At 40.5% G+C, this 21,774-nt stretch overlaps 1 protein-coding gene across 2 annotated transcripts in view; it reads right to left on the bottom strand.

Moving 5' to 3' along the window:
* Positions 1-314: 314 nt before the first annotated feature.
* The window catches only part of prkci (protein kinase C, iota), a 136,409-nt gene continuing 114,949 nt past the window's right edge, over positions 315-21,774 (bottom strand). For both annotated transcript variants that reach the window (XM_059992226.1, XM_059992234.1), the window contains exons 14-19: positions 16,385-16,472; positions 14,541-14,666; positions 10,688-10,767; positions 8,278-8,367; positions 4,141-4,256; positions 315-1,256 (exon numbers count right to left, since the gene is read on the bottom strand). In XM_059992226.1, the coding sequence (XP_059848209.1) occupies positions 1,169-1,256; positions 4,141-4,256; positions 8,278-8,367; positions 10,688-10,767; positions 14,541-14,666; positions 16,385-16,472 (588 nt within the window). In that variant the 3' untranslated portion in view covers positions 315-1,168. The remainder of the gene's footprint in view (positions 1,257-4,140; positions 4,257-8,277; positions 8,368-10,687; positions 10,768-14,540; positions 14,667-16,384; positions 16,473-21,774) is intronic.

Raw genomic sequence — 21,774 nt, 5'->3', positions numbered from 1 at the left:
AAACTGTGGGTGAATAATTTACTTGCATTTACATATATATTAAAATGTGGATTTAACCCTTCACCGAGGGAGGAAAGCACGCATTTTTCACTTGCGTGTGAGCAAACAGAATAGCAGCTCCCAGAAAAGCAGTGTTTTGGGCTTGTGATATTATCTGTAGATGCTACAAACAGGAAGTGAGTCATTTCTATGTAAAGCAGAACCATGTGACAATATCATTCCCTAAATTTCATTGTTTCTTAGCCAGCACATAATCCAAAAGGCTTGGTATCAGTGGACTATAGTGGCAGGATTGAAAATCTCAATCAACACACTATGGTATAGAATACAATTTTATATTCAAATGAAAAAAGACACCTTTCACAGCAGTACAGACACTTATAGTCACAGTATGTTTGTGCACTTTTTCTTTTGTACTGTTAATCTGTGCTCCCCAAAAATGTGATAACTTAACATCTAACAATTGACTAAATAAATTGACTGACCCAATTAGTGGAAATTAGGCTGTATTTCTGTACACAGCCTGCTGGCATCATGCCAGAAGGCAGAAGAATGCTCTAAAATGCTTTCCTCCTCCTAACGTCAGACATAATTTTCCCACCAGTAAATAAGAGCAATGCTGTACCAGCAGAAGCATTTTAGTCAAAGCCACAGCTGCCATCTCCCTGAGCAATACCACTGACAATAGGCAGGTGGAGGCGTTGGGGGGTGGGGGGGGGAGAGGGGGTTTGGAAGAGAGCAAGCAAGACCTTTAAGACAAGCCTGTAAGGTTTTGTTTAACACCAGAAAGATAAAAGTGAACTTTCCATACAGGTGTCCCCAGCAATGGTTTACAACACACGTTCATAGCTAAAAAGTATCATTTGCTCTCCCCACACAAATTATTCTGTCGACTGATTTAGAGTCAACTGGGAATAATGGGGAAGAGAAAGGTTGACTCCCAACTGCAGAGGACGAGCTCTCAGACAATTATTCTACAGCTTATGGCTATGTTGGGAGAAAAAGAGGTACTCATCCCTAGTTTTTGGACAAGGGTTCGGATGAGAATTCACAAACCATCAGCTGCAGAGGGGAAAGGTTTTGGCTGTTAAAGCAAGGCATTTGTTGTTTTCTGCTCTTCCACATGCAAGGTTGGAGGCACTGGCCAGAATGCACAGACGTCAGCAACTCAGACACACTCTTCAGCTGACATCAGGAGGGGATTGATGTATTCGAAGCCTTCAAATTCTGACTGGTCAATTTTCTTGACAGCATCACTATGAAAAGAAAAGGAAGATCAGAAATCCACGAACCATATTTTTGTGTTCATGCACTACACTGTGGAATGAAGTTTTCTGTCAATTTCACAACTGAGAGATCAAATCATCACGAACCCAATCTAGGTTGTGAGGACAAACCTCTTCTTCCTGCAAGTCTGGTAGTTATTGCATTTAATTATTATCTGTGAGGTTTAGGATACCGTTTACAGCAAATGATCTGCTGTGAAACCATTTTCACAGCACTACAACCTTTTATGGACAATTGCCTCATTAGATTGTTAGACAATCTGATGGAGGATTAGTAGATTATCTGGCAGCAGGCTCATTGGTTATAAATTAGGTGGCATGGCAGAATAGTGGTTAGTGCAATGCTTTACTGCCAAAGCAATCAGAAGATCGGGGTTCATTTCCTGCCACAGTCTATAAGGGTTTTGCCCACAACTTGGGTCCTCTGGGTACTCCAGTTTCCTCTCACAATCCAAAGACATACGGGTTAGAGGCAGTAAGCTGTGGGCATGCTGTGTTGGCGTTGGAAGCAGGGCAATACTACTGGATTCCCCAAGCACAATCTCTGGACTGTGTTGGCCATTGATGCAAATGACACATTGGTATATTGGTATATTGTCTCAAGAACCAAGACACAGTGAAAACCTTTTCTGTACCATCTACATAGATGATGGCATAAATACACTCAGTGACCACTTTATTAGGTAAATATCTAAACAGCCAATCATGTGGTAGCAACTCAATGCATAAAAGCGTGCAGACATGGTCAAGAGGTTCGGTTCTTGTTCACACCAAATATCAGAATGGGGAAGAAATGTGATCTAAGTAACTTTGACCATGGAATGATTGTTGGTGCCAGATGGGATGGTTTCAGTACCTCAGAAACTGCTGATCTCCTAGTGATTTCATACAGTCTCTAGAGTTCAGAGAATTATCGTAAAAACAAGACATTCAGTGAGCAGCAATTCTGCAGGTGAAAACGCTTTGTAAATGAGAGAGGTCAGAGGAGAATGGCCAGACTGGTTCAAACTGTCAAGAAGGTGACAGTAATTCAAATAGCCATACATTACAACACTGGTGTGCAGAAGAGCTTCCATGAATGCACAACATGCTGAGCCTTGGTGGATGGGCTAGAGCAGCAAAAGACCACACCAGGCTCCACTCCAGTACCTAATAAAGTGGCTACTGAGTCTAACTACAGACAGGTAATAAAAACAATGTAGAATATAGTGCTGCAGTTAGAGAAAATACAGTGACGGTAAACAGAGTGCAAGTGCCACAACGGGAGAGATTGGGAGATGAAGAATTCATATTTAGCACATAAGAGGTCTGTTCAAGAGCTTGATAACAGCGGGATAAAAATTGTCAGAGTCTGGTGGTAAGCATTTTCAAATGTAACATCATTGACAAATTGTAATAGGTGGCTTAAAATCTTTATTTTTAAAATCTAAGCATAGGCTTAACATTCTTCTCATTGCTTCCTTGTCCATTGTACAATGGGCAATTAAAAAAAGTCCTGTGCAGGGATTAAACTGGGATTGTTCACCTTGGAACAAAAATTTCTATTCAAAATTATACTGGGGCAGGAGTTGCAGTTTGATAGAACTTGATCAGTAAAGCATCGTTAGAGAGTGCATTCTTAAGTCAGCTCAGTATTAAAATAGAAGTGGATGCACATATAAAATGGAACATTTTACACAGCTACTGGGAACGGGAAAGGTACAGGACTATACACCGAAAATACTGGATACGCTCAGCAGGCCAGGTAGCATCTAAGGAAAGGAATAACCAGTTAACATTTCAGGTTGATACCCTCCCAGCTCGTATTAAATGGCAGGACTGTTAATTCCTTTCCATCTATGCTACCTGACCTGCTGAATCTCTCTAGCATTTTGTGCATATTACTCAGGATATCTAACATCTGCAGAATGGCTTGCATTTGAGGTACAGAAAAAACTGGACACCTGTTGGAAAGAGCATGACAGACAGAATAAACTTCTTCTTGACACAGATTTTAATCCAACAATACTGGCTAAATTTTGATTTAACCCAATGTTAAATTCACTATCTTCTGTAGAACAAATCTAGTTCAGAACCATGCAAATGTTTCTGGTTGAGGTGCCATTTGAGAAAGTGCCAGTGTAACAGCTGCTCAAAGTCTCCCCACTTCCTTTGCAGCATACTTGTAATTAGAATACAAACCGATGCCAATTGGAGTACTAAAAGCACGAATAATTTATCCTGATAAAGGTATAGCAATTTCAGCTGAGTTTCTATCTAGGGGTTGGGCAGAATTCAATTGAATACTCATCAATCCAAGTACTGTGAAAAAACAAAAAGTGTGTGTGTGCATATATACACACACAGCCAGGATGCCCAAGACATTTGCACAGTACAGTATTTGTCAACATGGAGTGGAGAACAAGTCTGTAGATCTGGCAGGGATCAGGCAAAGGATGTTAGGAATGAGGTGGGTGGAGTGCCACCTGGGTTTTGGGGGGGGTGGTGGGAGAGGTGGCAGAGAAGTAGTGCTAGGGGTGGGGGATGTGGTGTGTGGCATGGGTACAGCAAGGTCATTTGATTCCAAATATTGACCATTACAGAATGTCTCTCTGGTGCCTCCCACTCCCTTCTCCTTTTCCCGTCCAAGGTTCTCCACTGTCAGTCCACAATAGAGACTCATATCATAATCCTATTTATCATCACTGACATATGTCATGAATTTTTTTTTATTTTTTTTTGCAGCAGTATATAGTACTGGCACATCTTTGGCACCCTAGCTATAAATATGTACCCAAAACATTTGCAGAGAAATGTAATCTATTTGATTATTACAGAGAACAAGGAAAACTGAGTGAGTATGATTGCTACTTACTCATCATCTGGAGTGAGCTGGACTGGTTCATTCGTAAACTGTGAATCAAAGTTGTCAAGTCCATATTCACCAGAGATGTGTGGCTTGAAAGGTGGAATGATCTGTCTTTGTTCCATCTAGAGGGGCAGCAATAAAATGGTTTAATTCTCACCAGAATTAAGAACAAAGAACAATACAGCACAGTACAGGCCCTTCGGCCCACAATGGTGTGCCAACCCTTAAACCCTGCCCAGCCCTTCCACCTTAAATTCATATATTTATCTTAGTAGTCTCTTAAATTTCACTAGCGTATCTGCCTCCACCACTGACTCAGGCAGTGCATTCCATGCACCAACCACTCTCTGAGTAAAAAACCTTCCTCTAATATCCCCCATGAACTTCCCTCCCCTTACCTTAAAGCCATGTCCTCTTGTACTGAGCAGTGGTGCCCTGGGGAGGAGGCATTACTGTCCACTCTATCTATTCCTCTTAATATCTTGTATACCTCTATCATGTCTCCTCTCATCCTCCTTCTCTCCAGGGAGTAAAGCCCTAGCTCCCTTAATCTCTGGTCATAATGCATACTCTCTAAACCAGGCAGCATCCTGGTAAATCTCCTCTGTACCCTTTCCAATGCTTCCATTTGAGGTGACCAGAACTCGATACAGTTCTCCAAGTGTGGTCTAACCAGAGTTTTCTAAGAGCTGTATCATTACCCCACGACTCTTAAACTCTATCCTTCGACTTATGAAAGCTAACACCATAAGCTTTCTTAACTACCCTATCTACCTGTGAGGCATCTTTCAGGGATCTGTGAACATGTACCCCCAGATCCCTCTGCTCCTCCACACTCCCAAGTATTCTGCCATTTACTTTGTACTCTGCCTTGGAGTTTGTCCTTCCAAAGTGTACCACCTCACACTTCTCCAGGTTGAACTCCATCTGCCACTTCTCAGCCCACTTCTGCATCCTATCAATGTCTCTCTGCAATCTTTGACAATCCTCAACAATATCCACAACACCACCAACCTTTGTGTCGTCTGCAAACTTGCCAACCCACCCTTCTACCCCCACATCCAGGTTGTTAATAAAAAAAATCACGAAAAGTAGAGGTCCCAGAACCGATCCTTGTGGGACACCACTAGTTACAACCCTCCAATCTGAATGTACTCCCTCCACCACTACCCTCTGCTTTCTGCAGGCAAGCCAATTCTGAATCCACCTGGCCAAACTTCGCTAGATCCCATGCCTTCTCACTTTCAGAATAAGTCTACCGTGTGTATTCTCACCAGAGTTAAATTTCATTTTGCTACATTATGTAGTTGCCTGCATTCTGCCAGCTGTAGGACATTTCTCGTGAAAAAAACAGTACCGAAAACAGTAGGGGTTAATGTTCCTGTGGGGAATGCAGGCACTGTGGGTGGCTCAGTTGCACAAAGAGGAAAAGCAAATATCAAGTGACTGAAAGGTGAGGGGATGGTGAAAATCTGGATCAAAGAGTGAAAGGGATAAGGGGGAAAAAATGGTCAAATTGAAGTTACTGACATCACATTGATTTTGTTGTTCATTTGATTGATTCTACATTAGTTAGGGAAAAGGCTGAGGAGAGATTTAATGGGAGTGGCAAATTACGAGAGTCATGGAACACAGAAAGGACTTTTAAAAAATTGGTCACATTTACAATGAATGGGACAGATAAATAGGTTAATTGGCAGGGAGTTTAGAGGGAAATAGGGAAAGCTTTTAACTCCCAACAGTAAAAGGGCCTGAAATTCACCATTTAAAAGGATGGCAGAAATAGGAACTCATCTGTTTTCATTACCTTATCCAAATCATTGGGTATATTTAAAACTGAGGTTGATAAATTCTTGATTAGTCAGGGCATTAAAAGTTAGAGAGAGAAGGCAGAAGAGTTGGTTGAGATGATAAATCAGTCATGCTGGTGGAACTGACTCAATGGGCCAAATGCCCCAATTCTGCTCCTATGCCTTATAGTTTTATGCCTGCTTGATCATTTAAAGAGTTGTAACCTACACACAATAGACCATCTGGTAATACAGTTACCAAATTAGCTCTATTTCTGACTTGAGTGAGTAGCTGATCTCCCTTGCAGCATACATTTCAGAGGACCAGGATCCACTGCTTGTACTGATATTAATTAATAAAGCTGATCACAAATCTTTTTAAATATTTCTCCAAAAGTTTCAGGCTGGCACTCCCAACAAGAAACATATTTTTGTGGAGCATAACTGAGAATTGCACAGAATGCTGGTTACAGTGCAGACCTCTCTCATTTATCGGCCAATTGAAAAATCCACATGAAGACTGAAAATACTGGAATGTAGAACTACAAGCAACCTGCTGGACAGCATAGTGGGTCAAGCTGCATCTGTGTTTGGGAGGTGGCGGGTTGTGTGAAGGAATTGTTGGCCTGGGTACTTCCCTTCCCCACTATATATTTGCCCCCCTCACCTCTCCATTCAGTTGTGATGCAAAGTTTTGCCCCAAGACATCAGTAATTCCTTTCCTTTCCATGGGTGGTGTTTCTTTCCCCATTATGTTTGACTTAAGAGTTCTTCCAGCAGATCGTTGGCTGCTAAAAAATCCACTTCCCTTCTCCATTTTAGATTTGTGTATGTACTCTATCATGGCCTACTTCAGAGCACTTGTTCTTTAAAATGCTTCCAAACTCTCACTGACGAAGCTTTGAAAAAATCTTAACATACTCTGACATCAGATCTTTTGATTTTTTTTGATGTCCCAAATTCCATAAATTGCTTCGGACAGGAGTCCTTTGTTCTCTGACCTCATCAACCCATTTCTTCACCTTCTCCATTCGCCCATTCTCCTACTGACTCCACCTCCTCCACCAAAATGGGCCCAACATAGATTTCTATCTTGGTGGAAGTTGATTTCATGGTCAGCTGAGAAAGAGGCAGGCTCTGAATTAAGAGACTGTAAATTAGGGAGAGGGGCAGAGAGATCAAGGGCTAAGGATGCACTTCATTGCAAGAGGCAGGACAGGTTGAAAATATGGTTAATATGGTATACACATTTTTGGCCTTTGCCAAGCAAGTCACTCATCATTTATTGGTTGTTTTAAGCAGCCAATTTAGATTGCCTCAACTGTCAGAGAGTTTAGAAAAGATTCACAAGAATGGTTCCTGAGATGAGACAGCAGCTACAAGGACAAATAGTGGTTGAGGCAGGCAAATAAGTAACACTTAAAAGACATTTTGATAAGTATATCGATACAGGAGGTTAAGAGGGCTATAGGCCAAATACATGCAGATGAGATTAGCTTGCTGGGCATCACAGCATGGACGAGTTGGGTCAAAGACTCTGTTTCCATGCTGTATGACAAATTAGAGAAGCTAAGAGTACTTTTGTCAAAACAGTATTTGATATGAAGGGTCTGGACTGACAAAACAGTAAAGATGGCTGTTCCTTTTGGTAGAGTGGCTGAACCAAAGGTCACAGGCATAGCGTCATGGGAAAGAGAATGTGGAATTTGTTTTGTAGAGTTTGGTTGGAATCTGAAATGCAATGCCTGTAGATGCTAGGCAGGTATATGAATAAATATGCAATAAAGAAAAAAATTACACGATTATCAAGAAGTGGCTAGTGGATTTAGACACCCCTTTGGCAGCAAGGCAATCCATAAATGATGGGCTAAATATCCCCTTTCATGCTATAATCATTCCATATGAATGCTTGCATTTATCCTACCCAAGCATCTCAAGTATTCAAAATTATAAGGTGCATAGAGGTTGGGTGAAACTAGTACTAAAGGTCATGGGTTAAGGGTGAAAGATGAAATATCTAAGTGGAACCCAGGTTTGTGTTTGTGGGGGGTGGGGGGGGTAGAAAGAACTTCTTCACTCAGTGGATGCTGACAGCGTGTAATGACTGCAAGCAGAAGTGGTGGATGCGGGTTATATTTCAACAGTAAAGAGAAATTTAGATAGGTACATAGATGGGAGAAGTATGGAAGCTATCATCCAGGCACAGGTCAATGGGACTAGGCAGAACAACAACTGTCCACAGACTAGATATTTCTGTGCTGTAGTACTCTATGACTCTAAAGATGACCTACAAGGAAGAGTGATCTAGTTGAAATATCATGCATTTTATTGCAGAAATTTGTTCCATACTCACCAAGTCCCAGTCTACATTGCGGAAGAAAGAATTTCCCTGAATATCTGCAAATCCTGTCTGTGGGTGACATCCGAGTCGTTCTGCGGGATCCTGAAATAAAGCACAAATAAGATTGTAAGAGAATTGCAAAGGTCATCTTATGAAAGCAAGCAACATTTGGAATTTAACTAATACAAATCAGTAGATCACTGGTTGTTCCCAAGTAGAGTACCATGAACAGGTGCAAATATCATAAACACAAATAATCCAAAGAAACTGTGAAGTCTTGGTTATACATTCAGTTTTATACATTCTGATGTATGCTGACAGGATTCTTTTACCTGGACCTTGAGGGAATGCTGATAATTCTGGAGTAACCACTGGCATTTTCCTCAGAAGGACCAGGAAATTTGAGCTACTCAAACATCCTCATAGCCTCTTAGCAGCTTCATCTTGCACTTCACCTTACACTTCAACACTGCATTCACAGATTTACATCCAGTCAGCCTGTCAAGTCTGTTTCACATCTGTTTAAATGCCATCAAGCAAATCTCACTCTCCTGCTCCCATTCCATAGCCCTACACATTTATTTTCCTTTCAGATACAACTCCTTTTTGAATATTGCAATTAAATCTCCTTACCTGACTCCCCTAGTAGTGGATACAGAACCCAGATTACTCAATGGGTATAAAAACATCTTTGGTGATAAACTTTCAGCCCATTCCACCAGAGTGCATACGTTTCTTTGGTGTCTGATATCATCGAGCTTACTAAGCCACCAACATTTGTCTCATTTGCAAATTTGAAATGAGTGCCTTGCACACCCAAGTCATCAATTTATATTCAAGAAAGCAGCATCACTTTACCCTAGTTCCCTTCCTCTTTCATTCTCCCAAGGTCCCACTCTCTCCTCCTATCAGATTCCTCCTTCTCCAGCCCTTTACCTTCATCACCTCCCAGCTTCTCACTTCATTTCCCATCCACCTGGCTTTGCCTATTACCTTCTACAGTTTGTACTCATTTCCCTTCCCTGACTTTTTTTATTCTGGCTTCTTCCCCCTTCCTTTCCAGTCCTGATGAAGGGGTTCAGCCAGAAACATTGACTGTTTATTCATTTATTTTACTTGTGCTGCCTGACCTACTGAGTTTCTCCAGCAGTTTGTATGTGTTATTCTACTGTGGACCTTAGGAGAATGCCATACACACCGACATCCTGTCAAAGGAACATTTGTTCACTACCATTGTTGCTGGCTACTTAACTGATTTTTCATCCATATCTCTGCAACCCCTTGTACTCCATGGTTTTAAATCTTGTTAACCAGACTACTATGGCAGCAAATGTGCTTTTTGGAAGTCCAATTATACCAACTGCAGTCCTTCCAGGTGAGGCAACACTTCACCTGCGAGTCGGCTGGTGTAACATACTGTATCCGGTGCTCCCGGTGTGGCCTTCTCTCTATTGGTGAGACCCGACACAGTCTGGGAGACCGTTTTGCTGAACACCTACGCTCTGTCCTCCAGAGAAAGCAGGATCTCCCAGTGGCCACACATTTTAATTCCACGTCCCATTCCCATTCTGATATGTTTATCCATGGCCTCTCTACTGTCAAGATGAAGCCACACTCAGGTTGGAGGAACAACACCTTATATTCCATCTAGGTAGCCTCCAACCTGATGGCATGAACATTGATTTCTCTAACTTCCATTAATGCCCTCCCCTCCCCACCCCATCCCTTATTATTTATTATCCACCCCCTTTTTTCTTCTTTTCTCTCTCTGCCCCTCTCAGAATCACTCCTTGCCTGCTCTCTATCTCCCTCTGGTGCTCCCCTCCCCCTTTCTTTCTCCCTAGGCCTCCCTTCCCATGATCCTTTCCCTTCTCCAGCTGTGTATCCCTTTTGCCAATCAACTTTCCAGCTGTTAGCTTCATCCCTTCCCCTCCTGTCTTCTCCTATCATTTCAGATCTCCCCCTTCCACCTCAAATCTCTTACTATTGCTTCTTTCAGTTAGTCCTCACGAAGGGTTTCGGCCTGAAATGACAACTATACTTCTTCCTATAGATGCTGCCTGGCCTGCTGCATTCCACCATTTTGTGTGTGTTGTTTGAATTTCCAGCATCTGCAGATTTTCTTGTATTTGCATTCCTATAGCATTTTTCTGTTACTTCAGCTAAAAAAAAAATTTCTAGTTCGGCATGATTTGCTTTCAACAAATGTAGTGAAATTCAGCCCAGGTAACTGCTAATTCTGCTTCTAATATTTGTTTTGAGAATTTAGCCCATAAGCATCTGCAGAGTAAGTAATTGGTCATTACTGGGTTTATGTTCTCAACAAAACAATTTTAGGTTCACAGGATGAAGAACATTATTTTACCTTTCTAGAAGGTTCAACCATTAAATACAGGCAATGCCACTTGTCAGAAATCAATACCTTATTGAGAAATCCCTTTAATACACTTGCAGCTTTGACAGAGAGCGAGCGTGGAATTCGTATTTGTTTTTCCAAAATGACTGAAATGCACAATGGTACAAGCTCAAATTAGCAGTGTGCCGAGAACAAATATTATATGATGCTTAGGACTATTGTCAACACAAATCCTAACTGTACGCTCATTATCTCGTACTCCTTGACAATTAACTTCCAGTAAAGGTTTGATTTTTAAAACTATTAGGAATAGTGTATTTGACGAATGTTGTTCTAAAGAGAAACTAAAGAGCACAATCGTCATGAATCTTTAAATATTAAAAGATAATTAGTACCAGGGAAAGACAAAACACATTTTAGTATTTTCAAGATTCTAAGAGTTGCAAATGAGATTACTCTGACAAATTATTTGTTATGGTATGCTTGTTACTTTTTCTTATGAAGAAAAATATCCATCTCAGCATGATACAAGTACACAGATTTTTTAACACAATAGTTACATTTGAACTCTTGGTCTATCTTGTGCTCAGTGAGTACAAGTCCCAAATTGCAGAACTTATCATAACATACAACATAGCAGTTAATTCACACCATAAGATCTTGAAAACTCTTATTAAAATTTCTTGCTGTATAAACATGTACATTGTGTCTTATTTTGAAAAAAATCACAGCATGATCAAACTACACCATGTAACAATTATGTAGCAGAATCAATACTCAAATGACGCAAACAAAAAGTTGTTCCTCTGAGCCAAGAGATGTATATTAATATTGGTGAGTTAGAGCAGACGTAGTTCCAAGACTTGATAACAATAGAAATTGATAGGGATGAGGTTAGCAAGTCATAAAATAAAAACTGCATACTGCTATCAACTACTAAGGCATATTACAGCTTAATTTCATTTTCTCACATTCTTTCCTATATAATGTTGAAGTAAAAGCCGGTTTGCTAAGTGTCAAAAGACAACCACACCTGACCCTTCATGACCAGTTGCCCAAGTTTACGAACAACATAGGAACTGGTTAGTTTCATCCTATTATAAGGAAAACTCTGACGCACAGTTCAGCCCGCTTTCTCTCAGCATAAGTAACTGTACACAAGAGATTCTGCTGACGCTGGAAATCTAGAGCAACACACAAAATGCTGAAGGAACTCAGCAGGTCAGGCATACATGGAGGGGAATAAACAGTTGACATTTCATGCTGAGATATTTCATCACGACTGGAAAAGAAGGGGGAATAAGCTAGATTAGGGAACTGGAGGAGGGGAAGGAGTGGGAGATAGAGGGAGACAGAAACTGAGGTTGTACCCCTTTCCCTTCTCAACCTTTTTGATCTGGCGTATCCCCCTTCCAGTCCTGATGAAGGGTCCTGGCCCAAAGTGTCAATTATTTTTTTCTTTCCATGGATGCAGCCTGACCTGTTGAGATCATCCAGCATTTTGCATGGTGTTCATGGCTGTTATTCAAGATTGTTTATTGACATTCATCAGTACACAAGAGCAAAGAAAAAACAAAATCCCTGGATCACATGCTGCACAAAAAAAATACAATAATCATAAAGAACATAATAAAAAACACAAATATACAGTTAATACATAAGATTAGCTTATGTACAGAGACTGATTACATGTGCATAAAGTACTCTAGGTACAAGAGTATCTGTACAAAAGGTGACTGACAAGTGATAAAGTAGTGGTGCTGACTTGTTTCTATTTCAGTTTTCTGGGCTTTGATGTGACTGGATGAGGGGGGGGGGGGGTTGAGGAGTGACAGACTCCTCCTGCCATTTAGGCAGTGTAATTGTGTGCTCACAATGCATGGACACTTCACAGCATCCCAATTGTTCCTTAAATGAGATACACAGGCACTTAAACTTAGCTTCGTCCAAGAACTAACACTTATATAACAGTCAGCTTGAGATAAAGTACTTCAGTTTCAGACTGGTCATGGTTGTAATGAATGAAACTTAGACCAGAGATTCAGAGTTTGCTGGATCACGTACAGCAAGGCAAGACACAGTCAGACTTTAAAAGGCATGTTCCCTTTCAGGAAATGCCTGGGCAAGATTGGATCAGTTTATGAAGACCATAGACCCATTCAGTCTCTCTGACAATTGAATATGGCTGATTTATTATCCCTCTTAATTCCATTTTCCTGCCTTTTCCTTTAACCTTTGAATCCAGAATCTGTCAACTTCTATTTTAAATACACCCAATGACGGCCTCCACAGCCATAGCAATAATTCCACAGATTCACCATCCTCTGGCTAAAGAAATTCCTTGCATCTTTATTCTAAAGGGACATCCTTGTAATCTAAGGCTACACCCTCTGGCCCTAGACTCTCCCACCAAAGGAAAGGTGTCTGGCCTGCTTGAGTTGAACTCCTCCAGCAGGTTGTTCTTTGCTCCAGATTCTAGAACCTTCAGACTGTGTTTGCTACGTATAAACCAAGGTGGCTTATGATTTTAAACTTGGACGTAAACCCACTGCCATTTCATTACGAAGTGTGTGTACAGCCAAGTCAAGGCTGGTATACTGCACCTCTAGGCCTGGAGCCTAGTTATCATTCGGTGTTGTCCCAAAAAAACAGGTTGAGGCCTCATCAGGAGAACTGATGGTCATAACATTCCATACCATCCATTTTTCTAAGAAAATTCATTAGCACTACAGTAGTCGAGCTACAATAGCCAGACAATGCTTCCACATGCTTAGAGGCCAAACTCCAATTCATCAATGGTTCATTCATTGAAGCATACAAGGGGACTAGCATTAAACATAACCCAAAGGTTTCCATCAATCTGCTCCATCACCCTCCAGAGGGTCTCAGTAATACCCTGGAAAAGATGGACTCCTGCTCTCTACACCACTCTGTCCTGGGAAAACATTACCAAAGGAAAAGGTTGAAAGAGTCAAGCACTTTGAAAAAGGTACACCATTGCAACTGATTTCTGTGAATTAGTGGCCACTGATAGCTCTAGGTCTTAAAGGAATATTCAGGATGGAACTACAAACCTCATGTATATAGGGCACCATGGCAGCACAGCAGCCAGCGGAAAGCTTTACAGAATCAGCGATCCAGGTTCAATTCCTGCTGCTGTCTGAAAGAAGTTTCGACGTTCTCCCTTTGACCACATGGATTTTATCTGAATGCTCAGGTTTCTTCCCACATTCCAAAGATGTATGGGTAGTAGGCTAACTGGTCACTTGGGTGTATTTGGGCAACCCAGGCTTAATCTACCATGCTGTATTTCTAAACAAATAAACATTTTGTTGTTGACAGATGGAGGAATACATCAATCCCGACCACTAAACTCCTGCCCCATCTGCAGAAGAAACTGGTTTCCACACAATATCATCAGCCACCTCAGAAAATAGAGAACTGAAGTGGAAATAAGTCATCCTCAAGTTTGAAGGTCTGCCAAAGAAGATGGCTTCTTAAGGTACTGGAACCTTCCATTGTACAATGGCACATTCTACATCATACATTTTTTCAGTTTATTTTTAAATTGGTCTTTTGCAGAGTTCATAATGAATCTACCTGTCACATATGGTTAGAAACACAGGTTGCATATAAGATCTATAAGCAGTTTAAAATTACTGCTCTCAAAATGACATGGCTTCCTGACTCACTGAAGCTGAAAGCTCATTTTCCTTTCTCATTTATTTGCATCTGAGGGAATTTCTCTGATGCCTCCTGCGGGAACATTAAATACACCCTGATAAAATAGCTTAAAGCTTTATCTCACACATGACAAATCATTGTACAAGTATGCAGATAAAAAAGCAGCACCCTCTACTGGTTCAAAGTTTTAGTTATTGTTCAAGAAAATCACAAATGAAAGAAAGGTGTAATGTACCTTGGAAGAGGTAGTCCTCTGTGTTCTGATCTGGATTGTCGGAGCTCCCCACTATATCAAATGGCGATCGTCCTGCCATCATTTCAAACATCAACACTCCCAGTGCCCACCAATCCACACTGAAACCTAGAAATAAACACATTTCCATTCAAAAATCTACAATTATACAACAGACAATATTAATCCACTAGTAGGCAGTTTACATTACACTTGATTCTAAATGAATTATATGCCCAAAGGAGGCATCAATCACATGAAAAATAATCAACATCAAATAAAAACCCACAAGTGCTGCCCAATATCAATATTACCTAGAATATTCAACCAACATAATATACAACTTCATTTAACTCAACTGACATTATCATAGTATCATGTCCAGAAAATACAACCTTCAACAAGAGTTTGATCAAATATACTGCACTTGCAAAGCCACCAATTTCATTCTTAGTCACCCAATTTCCTCAAGCATTACATTAACCAGTTTAGTAAGAGTCCAATCATGCCTTTAATAAAACATTCCACAGTACTGAAAATTAATTTCCATGTCACAATATGCAAAATACAATTGCATTCCACAGTACTGAGCAGTGCACCTCTGAACGACCCAGCATAGTGTCCCATCTGCTGTTCTTTCCCTAGCCCAGCTCTGTTACTGATCAAATCTCATTTTGAAATATACAATGATTCTGCTTCCACTGTGCTTTTAAGCAATGTATTCCAGACCATAATTCACTCACTGATTCATACTAATTGAATAGTGTAAGAAAAAAAGTCTGTTTTTGACCTTCAAATTACTTATCAACCTTGTAACTCTGTCCATATTTAAAACAGGATTGGTAACTGGTTGGAGGAAAGAAATAGAGGGCAGGCAGACTGGATTAAAACTAATCCTCTAGGTGGAATAAACATCACCCAGATGCCTAATATTTTATGAGGTACTCCACCTCCTTGCTATGAATGTAAATATTGCAGTGTGATATCCTAGTCACTTGGGAAGGTTTGGCAGGTGTCATACTGAAAACAAATTACTACATCACTACTGAGAAATTATGCTGTCCTTATTAATGATGAAATAGATGGTAGAAAATTAACAGTAGATGGGTAAGTATTCCCACTTAAAACTGACTACAAAGTACAGAATTTTCCTTTTAAAATAGCTTAGCATTACTTCAGTGATGTGCTTTGATTTTTTTTGTAAGCTATGGAAATTCTGTGATGGCCAAAGTTCTAACAGAGAAGTGGAAGTAAATTTGCTCAGCCTGATCACATAAGACCATAATACACAGGAGCATAATCAGACCATTCAGCCTATTTTGACTGTTCTACCATTCTATCATGGCTGGTTTATTTTCCCCTCTTACCTTCATTCTCCTGCCACCTTCCCATAACCTTTGGCATCCTTTCTAATTAAGAACCCATCAGCCTCCACTTTAAATATACACAATGGCTTGGTCTCCACAGCCATCTGCTGCAATTAATTCCACCCTCTGGCCATGGTTACCATCTTAAGCAAAACTCCTTGCAGGTCATCTTTACCTTTCAAGGCATACTAAAAAAAAAACTTCCTTTCACTTAATGATCTTTCAATGTCAAACAACTTTGATGCATGACAGGGTGGGATGATGATCATCTCCCATTGTAGCTACAAGAATTTTTCAATGGGGAATTCATAAACATTACAGAGAGTTCTCACTCTTTCTTCTTGAGAGGAAGCCCCCAAATATGCAAGCAAATAGTAACACTAATCTTCATTCTCTCACCAACAGCTACTCCTTCTAGGAGTAAAATGACACATGGATTTTTAACTGCTACAATTAAATGGAACATTCAAATAAGATTACCATAATCTTCGCCTCGTAGGATCTCTGGAGCAATATAATTGGGTGTACCACAGAATGTGCTGGTTGTATCTCCAGGCCTCAAGCCTTCCTGCAAACAAAGTTAGGAATCAAGTGAATCAAGTATACAATAGGGATTATTAACACTATTTCTAAGTTTCCATTATTTAAAAGTCTCAAGGGTATTCTGTCTTGCAGGATCCAGTACATTGTCTGTCAGAAATAGGTGATGTTAATAATTTAACCAAACTCAAAATTCAAGGTCATTTATTGTATCTACATCAAAACATACACTGAAATATGTCATTTCCAATAACTAACCTTGACCATCTTTCTACCTATTGTATTAATCATTAACTGAAATACTCAATAGTACTGGATTTACTGAATGCAAAGCTCTAAACTTGAATGAAGATCTTAGGCCTTATCTGATACAGATAGCTACAAGTAGCCTCACTAAAGGGAGGTTATATGTAGCTATCTACTCTTCAAAGACAAGTACACTTCTCTATTAAACCTCCACAGCAATTTTACCTGCCAATACCCATTATTTCAGTGGTGGGTCCTTCTTCCCTACCAAGGAGGAGATACTTCAGGCTAACAAAATATTTTTGGTGACACACGTTTAACTCCAGACAAAATCCCTAAAACAGATTTAAAACTCAGTTTTTCTATCTTATAAAAAAAATCTAAAACACATACAATTCCAATAAACTAAAATGAAAGAGTTGCAAACAAACTAATAGTCAGTTGTAGAAATCAAAGGCAGAGGAATAGGTCCCAGTTCACCCTGTTTCTGTCATTCTTGCTGTTTCATGACTATTCCTAACAAACCTCAGCCTGTATTCACTAGAATTCAGAAGAATGAGGGTGACCTCAAAGAAACCTATCAAATGGTGAAAGGCCTTGATAGAATGGATGTGGAGAGGATGTTTTCTACGGTGGAAGAGGTCTAAGACCAGAAGACACAGCCTCAGAATAGAGGGGAGTCCTTTCAGAACAGAGATGAGGAGGAATTTCTTTAGCCAGAGTGGTGAATCTGAGGAATTCTTTGCCCAAGGCAGCTGTGGAGGCCAAGACTTTACTTATATTTGTAAGACCATAAGATATAGAAACAGAATTAGGCAATAGGCTCATCGAGTCTGCTCTGCGAGTTCATTGTGGCTGATCCAATTTTTCTTCTCAGCCCCAATGTCCTGCCTTCTCCCCATATCTCTTCATGCCATGACCAATCAAGAATCTAACAACTTCTGCCTTAAATATACATAAAGACCTGGCTTCCATAGATTCCTGCGGCAAAGAATTGTACAGATTCACCAATCTCTGGCTAAACAAATTCCTCATCTCTGTTCTAAAAGGACACCACTCTATTCTGAGGCCATCTCCCCCGGTATTAGACTCTCCCACAATAGGAAATATCCTCTGCATATCTAATCTATCAAGGCCTTTCACATTTTGATAGGTTTCAATTAGGTCACCCATCATTCTTCTGCATTTTAGCGAATATAGGCCCAGAGCCATTAAATGCTTTTCATATGACTAGCCATTTAATCCTGGAATCATTTTCATGAATCTCCTTTGAACCTTCTTCAGTTTCAGCACAGTGAGGCCTCCTCACCAGTGCTTTATAAAGTTTCAACATTACATCCTTGCTTTTATATTCTAGGCCTCTTGAAATGAATGCTAATATTGCATTTACCTCCCTCACCACAGACTCAACTTACAAATTTACCCTTAGGGAATTCTGCACAAAGGCTCCCAGTTTCTTTACACTTCAGTTTTTTTTGTATTTTCTCTCCATTTAGAAAATAGTCAACACTTTCATTTCTTCTACCAAAGTGCATGACCATGTTTCTCACCCTCTGCGTGCCACCTTGGCTGATCAGAGGAGCATGTTCAGTAACACAGTAAGACAAATGTGCTGCTCCAAAGAGCACTATGAGGTCATTCTTACCATCGGTCATTAGGCTCTATAATGACTATAGCCTGGGAAGTGATGGCCACCTGCTGTGAGGCCGTTATTAACCTCTGTTTACCAGAGCATTGTTTAAGCTCTGTTTAGCTGTTTACCACACCTTGCTATCGCAGACACCCTGTGCAATACCATCATCATTTTTTATCTATACGGATGAATGTGCACCCACTACTCTATAAGAGCACAAAAAATAGGAAGGAGTAGGAGTAGCCTATCTGGCTCGTTGAGCCCACTCCGCTATTCAGAAAGATCATGGCTGATCTGGCCACAGACTCATCTTCACCTACCTGCATTTTCCCCTTTGCAAAAGTCTTTCCAACTTGGTCTTAAATATATTTACTGAGGTAGCCTCATTGGGCTAATGAAACCATATATTATTATGGTAATTCTTGCACTATCATCTTGTTAGTGTAAACTTGGAAATCTTGTAATATTTGACTTCTAAATCTTGTACATCTCATTTTATAAGGTAATATTTTTATTCTTCCTTACTTCTCTTCTAATATTTGTATATCTGGGCACTTGAAGTGCTACTGTGACACTGTAATTTCCTTTGGGATCAATGAAGTATCTATCTATACACTTTCCAATACTGTATTCCATTATGTTGCCCATTCTCCTAATCTGTCTAAGTCCTTCTATAACCTCTCTACTTTCTCAAAACTACCTGCTGCTCCACCCATCTGCAAACTCTCCAACAAAGCCATCAATTCCATCATCCAAATCATTGACAAATACCAGAAAACTAACCAGTCCCAACACAGATCCCTGTGGTACACCACTGTTCACCGGCAACCAGCTAGAAAAGACTTCCTTTATTCCCACTCTTTGCCTCCTGCAAATCAGCCGTTGCTTTATGCATACTGGAGCCTTTCCTGTAATACTGTGGGCCAGTAGCTTGTTAAGCAGCCTCCTGTGTGGCACCTTCTCAAAGGCTTTCTGAAAATCTAAGCACACAAAATCAACCAATTCTCTTTACTCTATCCTGCTTGTTATTTCTTCAAAGAATTCCAATGGATTTGAAAGGCAAGATTTTCCCTTGAGGAAAGCCTGCTTACTATGGTCTATTTTTATCATGCGCCTCCAAGTACCCTGAGACCTCATCCTCAAACTGTGGAATTCTCTGCCCAGGGAATATTTAAGATTCAGTTAGATGGATTTTTACATATTAGGGGAATTAAGGGTTATGGGGAAAAGGCAGGCAGATGAAGCTGACTTTACAGACAGATCAGCCATGATCTTATTGAATGGCGAGGCAGGCTCGATGGGCCGGATGGCCTACTCCTGCTCCTATTTCTTATGTTAAGAATGAACTCCAACATCTTCCCAACCACTGAGGTCAGACTAGCGGGCCAAGAGTTTCCTGTCTTCTGCCTTTCTCCCTTCTTGAAGAGTGGAGTGACACTTGCAATTTTCCACACGCGGAATGATTTCAGAATCAATCTAGTGAATCTTGGAAGATCATTACTAATGCCTCAGCAATCTCTTCAGCCACCTCTTCCAGAACAGTGGGGTATACGCCATCAGGTCTCTACCTTCAGACTTCAGTTCCCCAAGAACCTTCTCTCTACTTACAGTATCTTTACACACTTCATGTCTGTCCCCTGATGCCTGGAACTTCCACCATGCAGCTAGTGTCTTCTACAGTGGTGACCGATGCAAAATACTTATTCAGTTCATCTGCGATTCTGTTGACCCCATTACCACCTCTCCAGCATTATTTTCTAATGGTCTGATATCCACTCTCACCTCTTTTACACTTTATGTATCTGAAGAAACTTTTGGTAGCCTCTAATATTATTGGCTAGCTTACTTTCCTATTCCATCTTTACTTTCTTAATTACTTTTTTAGCTGCCTTCTGTTGGTATTTGAAAGCTTCCAAATCCTCTAACTTCCCACTAATTTGTGCCCTATTATATGCCCTCTATTTGGCTTTATGTTGACTACCGCTTCACTTGTTACTTGTTAGCAAGTTGTGTTAACTTGCCTTTAGAATAATTCTTCATCTTTGGGATGTATATATCCAGTGCCTTCACAATTGCTTCCAGAAATTCCAGCCATTGCTGCTCTGCTGTTATCTCTGCCAGTGTTCTTTTTCAATCAATTCTGGCCAGTTGCTTTCTCATGCCCTTTACTCCACTGTATACTGATACAGCAGACTTCAGCTTCTCCTTCTCAAATTTCAGGGTGAATTCAAACATTTTATGATCACTTGCTCCTAAGGCTTCTTTTACTTTAAGGTCTCTAATCAATTCTAGTTCATTGCACAGGACCTAATGCAGAACAGCTGATCCTCTAGTGGGCTGAACCATGAGATGCTCTTAAAAAGTCATTGCGTAGGCACTCTAGAAATTCTCCCTCCTGGAATCAACACCAACCTGATTTTCCCGACCTACCTGCACATTGGAGTCCCGGTGACTACTGTAACATTGCCCCCTGGGCATGCATTTTCTCTTTCACATTGTAATTTGTAGGCCACTTCCTCAACTCAATCCACAATGATTCAACATCTTCCAACCCTATGTCACCTCTTTCTAATGATTTGATTTAATTTTTTTTACCAACAAACTGCCCCCTCTGCCTTCCTGCCTATCCTTTCAATATATTATGTATCCTTAGGCATTAAGCTCCCAACTATAATCATCTTTTTGCCATGATTCAGTGATCATATATGCCAAACTGCAACTGTGCTGCAAGTTCATCTACCTTACAACACCCCCAGTCCTGTATTCATCCCTTTTCAATTTTTTTCTGCCTTTTACATTGCAATTCAACTTGTTGACAGCAATTTCGCCCTATCAACAGTCTCTCCTCACTATATATTACCTCTGTTTGTAAACTATTTGCCTGATCTTTAGCACTATTATCCATCTGTCCTACAATACTTCTTGCATTGAAATTTAGGCAGTTTAGAACACTAGCTGCCCCATTCTCAATGTTTTGATTCCTAAACTTTGTGATCTTACCAACATATGCTCGTACAAACTCTCCACTGACTATACCCCTGCAGCTCCAGATTAGCATTTTGGAGAGGGAGGGAGAGCAGCTAGATGTCTTAGTATATATTAAAACCAAAGACATAGTAAGGAAAAGCAATGAGGTCCCGAAGGGAGAATTTAGAGAGCTGGACAGAAAGCTGAGAAGCAGGACTTCCAGGGTAGTAACTTCTGGATTGCTACCTGTGCCATACGCCAGTGAGGATATAAACAGGATAATTTTGCAGTTAAATGCATGTCTGACAAGCTGGTGCCAGGGGCAGGGCTTCAAGTTCTTTCATCATTGGGATCTCTTCTGGGGGAGGCACAAAAGGGATGGGTTGCACCTGAACCTGAGAAGCAGGCAGATATGTTAGAGATGTTAGGGAGAGTTTAAGTTAATTTTGGCAGAGGGATGAGAACTGGAATGAAGGGACTCAGG

Source organism: Hypanus sabinus, chromosome 2 (genome assembly GCF_030144855.1).
Source record: "Hypanus sabinus isolate sHypSab1 chromosome 2, sHypSab1.hap1, whole genome shotgun sequence".
Taxonomy (NCBI): Eukaryota; Metazoa; Chordata; class Chondrichthyes; order Myliobatiformes; family Dasyatidae; genus Hypanus; species Hypanus sabinus.
Note: the sequence above shows the minus strand (reverse complement) of the source record. Positions and strands in the feature narration are given on the sequence as shown.